This window comes from Primulina tabacum, chromosome 6, assembly GCF_025594145.1.
Source record: "Primulina tabacum isolate GXHZ01 chromosome 6, ASM2559414v2, whole genome shotgun sequence".
NCBI classification, from domain to species: domain Eukaryota; kingdom Viridiplantae; phylum Streptophyta; class Magnoliopsida; order Lamiales; family Gesneriaceae; genus Primulina; species Primulina tabacum.
This window is the reverse complement of record NC_134555.1, coordinates 36093962-36107321: the sequence shown is the minus strand read 5'-3', so window position 1 is coordinate 36107321 and position 13360 is coordinate 36093962. Positions and strand designations below refer to the sequence as shown.

The following is a 13360-nucleotide window of genomic DNA, read 5'->3' as shown; positions in this document are numbered from 1 at the left end:
CAAATGACTATTTACAACATCAAGACGTATAGCATCAAAACAATTACCTGAGCACATATACCTAAAAAAACTCGTAAAGATTTCTTTTGGGGGTTTATGGAAGGATAAAATTGAAGAGAATTTCAAATCTTATCTATATCAATTATTTAATCATTTTTAATAGTAATTATGATGCATTTTCGATTAAAAAAAATAAAATGTTATTTGAAATTCATTGTTCAAATCATTCCTCAAATGAAATCAATTTCTGTAATTCCATTCAAACATCAACCTAAGTCTTAAGTTGATGTTTTCAAAATTTTGTTTTATTTCCATATAAGTTTCTCAAAACTAGCCATTTAATCATGCTAGTTTTCGGGATAATTACATCATCTTTTTGAAAAGTCTAAAAGACATAAAATTCTTAAAAATTATTAATAGGCTAACATCTTATTATTTTTTAAAAATCAAACACATTTCACTCATATATTATAAAAACTCAGGCACATTTACCCCTCAAATAGGGTGTTTTTTTTTTTTGACTTGATTTTAAAAAGCACGAGGCCTAAAATATTAATAATTTTACTTAGTGTGCTTCTTTTTCTTTCTTTATTTTTATAGGGGATAGTGATGCAGTTAGCCCGCTAGCTCTCGTTAACAATGCTCTTTTGCAGTTCATACGCGAAGCTCAATTATCCAGAAGAAGTACATAAAAACACTATTTGGCTGAAAAAAATATAACTAATTTATTTTTAAACAAAATTTAAACAGTAAATCGGTTTTGTTTTCATTAGTATTTAACGTAGCCAACGAGACAAACTCTATATATACCTCACCATCGAAACATACATTACATAAAAGAGACAAACTCTACTCTAGCCTTCCAAAGTCCAAGATATTTAATTTTCTTCTCTCATCATGTTCAGAATTTCTCTTCAATTCTTGCTGATTAATCCATATCTATAATAATAAAATAATAAATAAGATTTCTTTTTCTTCTTTGTTTTCAAATTATTAAGATCTTCCTATTATCTTAAGCACTGAATGGAAATAAACACTAGTTTGCAAAGAGCCAGCAACAGTGTCGTGAGAAATGTTTCAGCAGCATGGAGAAACAGCAACGGCTTGGAATTGTTTTCTGGTTCATCAAGGGACGAAAATGATGAAGAGGCCCTTAAATGGGCCGCCCTCGAAAAGCTCCCGACGTATGATCGTTTGCGGAAAGGCATTCTTCTTGGATCAAGAGGTGATCCTACTGAGGTAGATGTAACCGATCTTGGATTTCAGGAAAGGAAGAAATTGCTCGACAGGCTCGTAAACGCTACGGAGGACGATAACAAGAGGTTTTTGATGAAACTCAAGTATAGGATCGATAGGTACGTACGTTGAACCATGAAAACTAGCTTTTAGTGACAAGAATGTTATTATATTGTATATGATGATATATATATTCTCCACTTATGCTGTGTGGTTTTTTTGTATGTAGGGTTGGAATAGAATTGCCTACAATTGAAGTGAGATTTGAGCACCTAAATGTTGAAACAGAAGCTCATGTAGGAAGTAGAGCTTTGCCCTCTTTCATCAATTTCTTCGCAAATATCTTCGAGGTAATCAAAACTTGTCATGTTTATCAGCAGGTCGCAAAGATTTTTGAATCTATACAATTATATTTAGTGGTAAGAAATGAAACAAGAACAAGTAACTCAAGATATTTTTTTTTGGAACTGAACTATTGTATTAATAAAAATCGAGTCCGGTTTGAGAAGGGAATATGTCAAAATCATCCTATAAGTTGGTCTCTTTTGACTTTAATTTGATAATTTTAAGTAGTTAAAATTTATTGGTTTAAGTTGGATATTTTTAATCTTATTTTATCGAAGTATTTTAATTTAGACGTACACGAGTAATACTCAACACTGACGAAAAAAATAAGCCCAAGTTTTGATTTCTGAAAGGAACAACCAATAAAAAACCCTTGAAAATGAAAATTTGTTTTATTTAACTTGCATTTTGATCGATGAATCATCGATTTCAAATATATTTTTGTAGTTTTAAAGAAAATAAGAGCATAAACTCACATTTTGCATGTTTATATAGTATTTCATGTTAATTATGATGGATTTTAAATATACCTAATACTTGATGCATTTGAAATACTTACTACTTTGTATAATCTATATATATGAGTTTGATTTGTGAATTTACTTAGTTACTTTTTTTTTTCAGTATTGCTTAATTAATGTTTTATTTATTTATTTATATGACTTTAACTACCTAATTTATTTATTTACTTAATTGATACATTACTATGATTTCTTTTTTTCCCACTATTACTTAATAATTGATAGTTTTTTAAAATTTAATTTAAACATAACTATACTTTATTTCAAATAAAAATCGAATACTATTAATTGTTTTGCATATTTTTTTTGGCTTATTTATTTATAATTGAACAAAAGTTACCATGCTTTCTTTCACATGAAATAGTGGACTACTATTAATATTTTTTTAAATCTACAATATATTTTCTACTTTTTATAACCAAAATGGTTCGCACTTAATTTTTTAAACTTCAAGTTAAATAAACATATACGTTTTATAATCAAAAGGATTCAAATTTTATTTTTTAAACTTCAAGTTAAATGGATATATAAATTTGTAGTTAGTGATTTGAACTTAATTTTTTTTAAATTTAAGTTAAATGAACATATAGATTCGTGGTTAGTGTTTTTTAAACCTACAATATATTTTCTATTTTTATAACAATAAATGGTTCGTATTTAATAATTTTAACTTAAAGTTAAATGAATATATAAATATGTCTTTATCTCATTTTTTATATTTATCTATGATACTATTCCATACATGGTTAAATATCTAATATTTGATTTGCCTATGGGTTCAATCTATAAATTTACCTTGAATAAATTTTTGTGGATGTTGATACTTTATTGTATTTGAAATAATTGTGAGGTCGTGATGATATGAATAATTTTAGTTCTTTATTTTTTGTAATAATAATAATAATAATGTATTGTGATTTCGTCGAATTATTAAGATGGACATAATCATATAATATTGCTGTAATGTTTGTTAATTTGATTGATTTATTTATGAATAATGTATGTTTTTAATTTTTTATACTTCAAGTTAAATGAACATATAAATTTGTGATTAGAGGTTCATACTTAATTTTTTTAAACTTCAACTTAAATAAAGTAAATTTATTTAATTGATAGATTGTTATATCACTAAGCATTATTTTTTCCTTTTATTAATTAATAATTATAGATTTTTTAATTTATTTAATATTATTTATTTAATTGATACATAGATATTCATTCTTTCAAATAAAAATTCAAATATTTTTTTTACATATTTTTTTATTATTTATTTTTTAACATGAAAGTGGAATACTATTAATATTTTTTAAACATACAATATCTTTTCTACATTTTATAACAAAAAAAAAAAAATGGTCCGAACTTAATTTTTTAAATTTCAAGTTAAATAAACATATACGTTTTATAACAAAAAATAGTTGGAACTTTATTTTTAAAATTTCAAATTAAATGAACATATAAATATGAAGTTAGTGATTTAGACTTTGCATTAATAGAAAAATTAAGAAAATTAGAGAATAAAATATAAACCAAACAAGGAGAAGAATTTTGTTTTCTGCTTAGTAATGAAATCCTCAAAAAAAAAAATTAAAAAAAAAATTAGTTATGAAATTTAAAATTTTGTTTCGATCATTGTTATGTTATAGTTCGCTACGCGGGCTTCTATCTAAATTGCGTCTCTTTTAAAGGGATTCTCAAACTATCTTCGCATACTTCCTAGCAACAAGAAACAACTATTGATCCTACAAGATGTCAGTGGAATCTTGAAGCCTTGCCGGTAAATTGGCCAGGAGAAAACTTGTTCCACTTCCTTTACGTCAACTGTCTCTCTGTTTTTCCCTCCCTTCACTCAATTTTTTTGGCAGAATGACACTTCTTTTAGGTCCTCCGGGTTCCGGAAAGACGACGCTTTTGTTGGCTTTGGCTGGAGTGCTTGATCCTTCTTTGAAGGTTAAGTTGACATCCTATACTGTTCGATTCCTTCATGTATTTAACAGGAGAAATGTAAGGGAAGAGTTGATCATTTTTCCTTTCTTGATGATCAGTTCTCCGGAACGGTAACATATAATGGGCATAGCATGAAAGAATTTGTACCACAAAGAACAGCTGCGTATATAAGCCAACATGATGTTCATTTAGGGGAAATGACTGTAAGAGAAACCTTGGCCTTTTCTGCGAGGTGCCAAGGAGTTGGGAGTAGTCACGGTTAGTCGTTTTAGTTTCGGTTTTTTGACTTTGTATATGTACAATCGGTACAAAAGTTACATCTGATCTGGTGACAATTCTGCAGACATGCTGGTAGAGTTATCGAGAAGAGAAAAGGAAGCAAATATAAAGCCTCATCCTGATGTGGATATCTATATGAAAGTAAGAATTTTGCATATCATCAAAAAAATGCGATAACTATTTTTTTAGTAAAATTTTTGTTTGAATGTGAATCTTTAGTTACTGTTTATTTTCCATGGATCATGTAGGCAGCAGCTATAGAAGGCCAAGAAGAAAGTGTAGTCACAGATTATATTCTTAAGGTAGCTTAAATTCAATTATTTTATTTCAACAAGTGGGATAATATAGAAATTATCCAAGTTGATTTGAGAACAAATTTTCAGGTACTGGGATTGGATGTTTGTGCTGATACAGTTGTAGGAAGTGACATGATAAGGGGGATCTCTGGTGGGCAGAAAAAACGAGTCACAACAGGTGAATGGAGTTACCATTTCTTTCCAAGAACACATCGATTATTAGAGATTTCACTATTTGTCTGACCTCCAACAAGTCAGCTAATTTTCTTTAAACGTAAAGCAGCTGAAACACAACGTTCAGTTATTACATGATATAGATAGTCGCAAGGATTGTATGAGCATATTTTTGATGATGTGCATTTTTTATCTGCTTTAGGATCACATGAGCATTTGTTGATCCCCCAAACAAAAACCTACCAGATAATTTAAAATAATGTGCAAGTCTTAGAAATCATCCGCTTTGACATCAATTGTTGGATTAAGAGCCAATAGCTTAATGTACGAATGATACAGATAGTGAAACAGTGCCCGAAAAATCTTTTAGACCATATATCGGCTTAAATACCATATTTGCCTCACATGGACAAGCAAACACAAAACAGCCTCCTGTGGCAACATAGACAATTGTTGCTTTCAAACATTTTCTTTATTATGTTTCTTTAACAAAAATTATCAGGTGAGATGTTGGTTGGACCAGCAAAAGCACTCTTCATGGATGAAATATCGACAGGATTAGATAGTTCCACGACATTCCAAGTGGTGAATTCCATCAGACAATCCATCCATATCCTCAATGGGACAGCTCTCATTTCACTTCTTCAACCTGAACCAGAGACTTACGATCTGTTCGATGATATAATCCTTATGTCTGAAGGAAAGATTGTTTATCAAGGCCCCCGAGAAAAAGTGCTTGAGTTCTTCCAATCTTTGGGCTTCAAATGCCCTGAAAGAAAGGGGGTGGCAGATTTCTTGCAAGAAGTAGGATTCTTGAAGAAGAAAATTTACTTGTTTGGCCATTTACAAAGTTTGGCTATTAATTTTCTATTTTAATTCCATTCAGGTAACATCAAAGAAAGATCAGCAGCAATATTGGGCAAATAATGAGAAGCCTTATAGGTTTATTAGTGTTAAAGACTTTGCTGAAATGTTTAAGGTGTCTGAGATTGGGCAGAAACTAAGAGCCGAATTAGCAAATCCTTTTGATAAAAATAGAAGCCACCCTGCTGCATTGGCAACTAAAGACTATGGTGTCAGCAAAATGGAGCTTTTAAAAGCTTGCACATCCAGAGAAATCTTGCTCATGCAGAGAAACTCATTTCTTTACATCTTCAAGCTCTTCCAGGTTCGCATGCTTGATGGGCACCTTTGTGCAAAAAAATTCACTCGAAATGTTTTTAAACCGTATGCGTTTTCCAGGTTTCTTAGTTTTAATATATGTTAAATTTACATCAGTAACTACACAAGTTGGTGTTAATTGCCGAAACCAAACCTTGACATGGTAATTCAGTTTTTGAACCTTTATAGAATCATCACTTCTTTTTATAATTTTTTGGTTTCTTAACCTTTAAATTATGCTGTAATTTTTTTACGCATTCAAGAACTCAAGGTTTAATGCCCTTGGTTTCATGTTGAGGTCTGACTGGTTACAATGACTCCCCAAATATGATATTTTACCCAAAGGCATCAATTTTTTGGCATCAGATTGAGAAGAGTTGTGTTGTGATTATTCGAGTGTGTATCATGTCAGTATACCAAATATTGAATGATGTATTATTCACTGTTGATTTCTTGAATGTACCTCTAGATGACTATAATGGCAACCCTTGCAATGACGGTATTCTTACGACCTAAAATGCCACGAGATGACGTAGCAGACGGAAGGATATTTTCTGGATCATTGTTCTTTGTTGTCACCATTGCTACATTCAATGGAATGGCAGAGCTAGCCCTGATTATTCAAAGGCTTCCTGTCTTTTACAAGCAAAGGGATTTTTGCTTTTACCCTGCATGGACTTATGCTCTTCCAAATTGGATCCTTTCGATCCCTGTTAACTCAGTTGAAATAGCTGTTCTTGTGGCTTTAACTTACTATGAAATTGGTTATGACTCAAACGCGTGGAGGTAAAAGTTAGCAACACATTTTTTAGCCGTTCGGGAGGTTTTAAGCAAAACAAATCTAAAGGTTGACGACATTAATTTGTCACAGGTTTTTGAAATTCTACTTGTTGCTCTTACTTGAGGTTCAAACGGCATCGGCTTTGTTTAGACTCATCGGGGCGGTTGGTAGGAACATGATCATAGCAAACACTTACGGGTTTTTTGTACTGCTTCTAATGTTCGCCTTGAGTGGTTTTGTCCTCGCACGAGGTATCAACAGTGCTTTCATGTTGAACGGATTAAGCATTTAACTTGGAAATTTGATGCTTAAAAATAATCTAAATTATTTGTTACCTTTCATTTTGAACAACGTTTTCCAGAAAGCATCAAGAAATGGTGGATATGGGGTTATTACATATCTCCAATGATGTATGCTGACAATGCAATTTTGGTTAACGAGTTCAGAGGGCATAGTTGGAGACAGGTTTTTTACTATCCAATTATGAATGAGATACATTCCTGTTCTTGGTCTCAGACATGCCAAGCTGATATTCGAGGTTTTCTCAAATTTCTTAGGTTCCCGCAAATTCAAATATATCATTGGGAGTCCAGGTTTTAAAAGGTCTCGGGTTTTTCCCCGAATCGTACTGGTACTGGATTGGGGCAGGGGCATTAGCAGGCTGGATATTACTGTACAGCTTCTGTTCGATTCTCGCTCTGACCTGGCTTAACCGTTAGTATCTTTAGTCTCTTTGCCATCATATGATCCTTACTTGCTGATACTATATGTGGTATGGTATGATTTTTGCAGCTCTAGGGAAACCACAAGCCGTACTGCCTGAAAATAGTGCAGAAAATGAGAACGAGAGGGGCGCTTTAACTGAAACAATTAGTGAGTTATGTTATCCAAGATTTACCTGATGACTTGATTCATATTCTTGTAAGATATCAATGAAATGCTGAATGAATCTCAGATAGAGAAGATCAGAGAACGAAAAGAGAATTTACTCTTCCATTCGAACCACATTCTATCGCGTTTGATGAGGTCACATACTCAGTCGACATGCCTCAGGTAACGTATAGGTGATTTAGGAAACCAAAAAGTTTTTACATTTACAGGAAAGTTAGAGATCTAAGGCAAACATGGGCTGCAGGAAATGATAGATCAGGGAGCTAGTGGAGAAAGATTAGTTCTTCTCCATGGTGTGAGTGGTGTTTTTAGGCCCGGTGTACTCACAGCTCTAATGGGAGTGAGTGGTGCCGGTAAGACGACACTTATGGATGTCCTGGCTGGTCGAAAAACAGGTGGATATATCGAAGGACGTATCATGATTTCCGGTTATCCTAAGAAGCAAGAAACATTTGCTAGGATTTCTGGTTATTGTGAACAGAACGACATCCACTCTCCTTGTGTTACAGTTTACGAGTCGCTACTATTCTCAGCTTGGCTTCGTTTGCCCTCAGATATAGATTCCAAAACCAGAAAGGTACATCATCAAAAAATCTTTTTTGTATGAGCTGTAACGATTCTATTCATACTTTAAGAACTTGACATTTTTTTCCTGTATTTCAGTTGTTCATTGAGAATGTGATGGAACTTGTGGAGCTGACACAGTTGAGAGAAGGACTAGTCGGCTTACCTGGTGTCAATGGTCTCTCAACTGAGCAAAGAAAGAGGTTAACTATTGCTGTAGAGCTGGTAGCAAACCCGTCTATAATTTTCATGGACGAGCCAACATCAGGGCTGGATGCGAGAGCTGCCGCAATAGTTATGAGAACGGTCCGAAACACAGTCGACACAGGTAGGACAGTCGTGTGCACCATCCATCAGCCTAGCATCGACATATTCGAAGCTTTTGACGAGGCAAGATTCTTTATATACATAAGTTAAATGATTCTGAGTAGGTACTGCTTGGTTGATTTTCACGAGATTGCTCGTTTTGCTATATTTATAGCTGTTGCTGTTGAAACGAGGGGGCCGAGAGATATATGTTGGGCCATTAGGTCGTCATTCATGCCATCTGGTCCAGTACTTTGAGGTGAGTTTGCAGGATGAATGACATCATAAAACCCTTTTTTCAGTGAATTGAATGAGTGTGTTGTTTTCTTTTAAAAAGAGAATTCCAGGAGTAAAAAAAATCAGGGATGGTTATAATCCAGCAACCTGGATGCTTGAAATGACAGCTTCATCTCAAGAAATGATCCATGAAGTTGATTTCACTGAACTGTACAAAACCACGGAACTTTACAGGTAAAATGGTTCACAAATCACCATATAGATTAACCTCCATAGCCATGGGTAATATCAAGAAACTCAACAGCAGTTCGAACGAAATTTTCAGGAGGAACAAAACTTTGATAAATGAGTTGAGCACCCCGCGTCCTGGTTCTCAGGATCTCCGTTTTCCTACTCAATATTCTCAACCCTTTTTCACACAATGCGTAGCTTGCCTATGGAAACAACATTGGTCATACTGGCGCAATCCTCTTTATTCTGCAGTGAGGCTTGTGTACTCAACATTTTTAGCAATCATCTTCGGTTCCATGTTCTGGGATATTGGTAGCAAAAGGTAATCGTGAAAGGAACTATTTCAAATATCATTTTATTTTCATGAACTAGATTCTTGTTTTCATTTACAAAGCTACACATGACAGGGGAACACAACAAAACATTTTCAACGCTATGGGATCTATGTACGCTTCCGTTTTCTTTCTAGGGGTGCAAATTGCATCGTCTGTGCAACCTGTCGTGTCTGTTGAACGAACAGTTTTTTACCGAGAAAAGGCTGCTGGATTGTATTCAGCTTTGCCATATGCATTCGGCCAGGTTACTAGACAACTCAATAGTCAAGAAACTTGAATCAAAAACATAATAAAAATGACATTTTCTTCTGATCTTTTTTTCCCAACAGGCTTTAATTGAAGTCCCATATGGTTTAATTCAAGCTACTATTTATGGAACCATAGTTTATGCAATGATTGGATTCGAGTGGACAGCAGCAAAATTCTTTTGGTACATCTTCTTCATGTCCTTCACTATACTGTACTTCACATTCTACGGCATGATGGCTGTGGCGATGACTCCAAACGTGAATATTGCAAATATTGTATCGTACGCATTTTACTCATTTTGGAATCTCTTCTCCGGGTTTATAATCCCCAGACCGGTACGTTTCAACAAACATTATTCGCTAAATGATGTGTGTTACTTGTGCACGTGCCTAGGATTCCTGCAAAGTTGCTAAATGTTGATTGTTTTGTTCATTGTTCTGGTGCAGAGGACACCCATATGGTGGAGATGGTACCATTGGGCGAATCCAGTGGCGTGGAGTTTGTACGGCTTGGTTGCGTCTCAATTTGGGGACTTGGAGGATCAGCTTGACACGAAACAATCAGTCCAAGATTTTGTGAGAGATTATTTTGGGTTTAGGCATGATCTTCTTGGCTTGGCTGCTGGTGTTATTGTTGGATTTGTTGTTGTGTTTGCTTTTGTTTTTGCATATTGTGTCAAGGCTTTGAATTTCCAAAGGCGATAGGTGTTTCTTTGCTTCTTTGTTTGCATAAGCCAGTGCCTTTTGTTATTGTTTTCGGATCAATTTAATTTGTAGTTTTCTTCTGTCATTTGATTTCAAGTTATAGAATATATAATAGAACACCGATTTCTTGGTATTATATTGGATCCAAAATTAATTTGTAATCGAGTTGGATCGCATCTACTACCGAAAAACTCATAAAACGTCAGTATTTTTAATTTACAACTCTTAAAACATTAGATCTAGCTTAAAGAAAAAGAAGCCAACCAACCTTTTGAATCAATTTGTATTCACCCTTGCTGTTAAAACGGTAGGTAGAGCAGTCATTTTGTGTTTGGCCCGTCGAATCGGCCAACCCCTAATAAAAAAGGCTGGTCGGTTTACTATTTTAGCAACCAGTTTGAATGTAGATCAAAACAGGTCAGCTCGTTTGGGTTGCGGGTTGGTGCGGGTCTTCCACCATTAATTGAAAAAATTAAATTTTCTATTATTAAAGAATTATTCTATAATTATGTGAAATTTGTGAGAGTGTATTATATATATAGTAGGATTTATTGTAGCAAAGTTAGGCGTTGTTTTATTTCTAGTATTTCTAATATTAAAGTTGGAGTCCTACTCAAAAGATAAAATAAAATTAAAACATAAGATCATTTGAGAAGCGAAAAATGTAATAAAGACTATCACTATTATCGGAAGAAAAAAAATTAGTACGATATAACATTTTAATTTTTGTAAGAAAAAAAAATTAGTACGATATAACATTTTAATTTTTTTTACAAAAATTTAGCAATTATAATCACTCAAATTTAGTTTTAAAAAATAAATATATCTCACTACGAGAAAACTTTCCCTTGAGCGAAAGTTTAAAATAAACCGTTCTAAATAGTTGATCGGACTATTAATAAGAAATATTAAACCAAAATCAATCAGTCATATTATCAAAAAAATAATATATTGAAAGTAAAACGAACATCAAACAAAGTATTGTTTTGTCCTATCATAGTTTTAGTCTAAAAAAATTTATTCGATAAAATATAAACTAAGAAAAAACACAATGTTTGAATTCTTAAAAATAAAATCTAGGAAGAAATAAGAAAATATCAACGTGGTTGACGTGATTCCCCATTTGAAGTTGTCTTTCTTCTCTCTCGGACCTTAACAGCTTCCTTCTTCTCCAAGTTTCTTTCTTCCTCTCTGCTACTATCTTCTGCGTAGTCTTCTGCCTTCTCTGTTCACTTGTTGTTGTGTTCTTCTCTGTTCACGTGAAGTTTTGTTCCAGCTTTTATCTTCTCTAAGGGACCAAGATTTTAAAAAACCCAAAAACTCTCTACACGAAAACTCTAATAAATTAGCCTCAAAATCTCTTAAACAAACGGTAGATTCCCACTTGAATGAGTCCAAAATTTTCAAAATTCTTTTTTTTTTTATCCTTGTTTCCATTGTCTTTTAAAATGAAGTAGAATAAATTTTTATTATTATTTTATTTCCTTATTTGTGACATTTTGTTGTTTTTGAAATTCTTGTAAAATCACTTTATTTATAAAATTAGACATTTTTCCTCTTTTTTCAAATCTAAAGATTATTATAAACTGAATTCAAATGAGCATAAGATAAGGGATAACGACTTCAAGTAAATACAAAATAAGGGATAACAATATCAGATAAACACGAATATGATAAAATAAAACTCTTAAAATATGTATAAGATTCAGGTTTATCAATCCTCCTCATACTTAGCATTTTGTTCGTCCTCGAACAAATTAGAGAATAAAAATATAACCGAGAAATATTCAATGGTTTCCAAAAAATGACACAATCAACACTTTGTATCCTACCAAATTCCGTCACAGTAGATCAAAGAATCACAGTTCGAAAATGATAAAATTCGCTTTTGTTGCAACTTCAAAACTCAATAATTCAATAGAAAAAATAAGATAATGGGACATGTAGTGTGGAAATAAAAAATCATATACCTCAAATATGTTTTAGTTCAAGTGGTGCTCATATTTTCTGATTTTTTTAACGAATCTTTTCATAAGCTCATCTTTCATACTCTTCTCCACTAAATGTTGGAGGATTATGATCTGGTCAATAGGTCGTTTCAAATTTATAATGTTAGATCACGACTCACGACTACAATAAAAGTACGGAGATTAAATACGAGACAAAATAAACAATTTAATCATACAATACAATCTTTCACCTCTTATTTTTTTGTCCTCATTGAATTTCATCATTGCTATCTAACTTTTTCATTTTACTTCTAGTTTCATCATCTCCCATCATTATTTCATTTCTTCAGCTTATTATTATATTCGTCATTCACCCTTTTCTATTTTCCTCCTACTTTTATTTATCTTCTCCCATCTTTTTCCCTTCCTTCGGCTTGTTTTTTTTCGCAATACTCCAGCTTTGATCATCTTCGTACTCTATCTTTTTTTCATCTTCCTTCAGCTTTTTTTTCTTCTTCATTTTTTTTTTCAATCCTTGACAACATTCCCTTTTATTTCCTTTGAATCACCACACCATGCAACATTCCTCCCTCCTCCTTTCTTTTATCATTATTTTTTCATCAATCTTCTTCCCTTTCTATGTGGGGACCCGGACGCTAACTCATTTTCTTCAATCATTATTGGGATTAAATGGATCAATTAAACGCTTTAAATCAAACTCTTTAACTCTTAATCTTTGACTCGACTCTTATCTAGGGATCCCGGTTTGAATAAGAACGTAACAAGTCTCCCACCTACTCTCCCACCTACAATAGGAGTCAATCTTTCTCCTAAGCGCATCGATATAAACCAAACGTCCAGTGACTTGGCACCTCTACCAAATACTCATCCAAGATGTCTATCTCATAGTACATGCTTTTCTATAACTCAATAGACTAAGCATATTAATCTCAAGAATTTCAAACACATCAAAGCAATAACAATTTAGTATGTGGTTTTGGGAACTCAAGTCATATCTTACTCGAGTTATCTATCCCGGTTTAACATTGATTTATACCTTTCTTTTCTCGGTTTTTGGTTTGACGCAACCAATCTCAATCTTTCTTTGTTCGTTCTTCTACCGTTTTTGAAGTTGAATTCTCGAGTTCGAAGCC

General features: G+C 33.0%; 1 protein-coding gene across 1 annotated transcript; it reads left to right on the top strand.

Annotated features, from left to right (window-relative positions):
- The first annotated feature begins 841 nt into the window (after positions 1–841).
- Positions 842–10390, top strand: LOC142549291 (pleiotropic drug resistance protein 1-like). Its single transcript, XM_075658156.1, has 24 exons — positions 842–1355; positions 1466–1586; positions 3791–3879; positions 3968–4052; positions 4148–4307; positions 4393–4469; positions 4577–4630; positions 4712–4802; positions 5301–5602; positions 5685–5966; positions 6429–6745; positions 6831–6991; positions 7102–7205; positions 7298–7454; positions 7533–7613; positions 7696–7793; positions 7876–8208; positions 8295–8585; positions 8677–8760; positions 8839–8972; positions 9064–9291; positions 9377–9548; positions 9634–9888; positions 10000–10390. The coding sequence occupies exons 1-24, from the start codon at positions 1024–1026 to the stop codon at positions 10255–10257; spliced, it is 4266 nt and encodes a 1421-aa protein (XP_075514271.1). The 5' UTR covers positions 842–1023; the 3' UTR covers positions 10258–10390.
- Positions 10391–13360: the final 2970 nt, after the last annotated feature.

Coding starts and splice junctions, on each gene's coding strand:
- LOC142549291 (XM_075658156.1), top strand. CDS start 1,024: ATGGAAATAAACACTAGTTTGCAAAGAGCCAGCAACAGTGTCGTGAGA. Junction 1,356..1,465: donor CTCAAGTATAGGATCGATAG/GTACGTACGTTG, acceptor TTTTGTATGTAG/GGTTGGAATAGAATTGCCTA. Junction 7,794..7,875: donor ACTCAGTCGACATGCCTCAG/GTAACGTATAGG, acceptor CATGGGCTGCAG/GAAATGATAGATCAGGGAGC.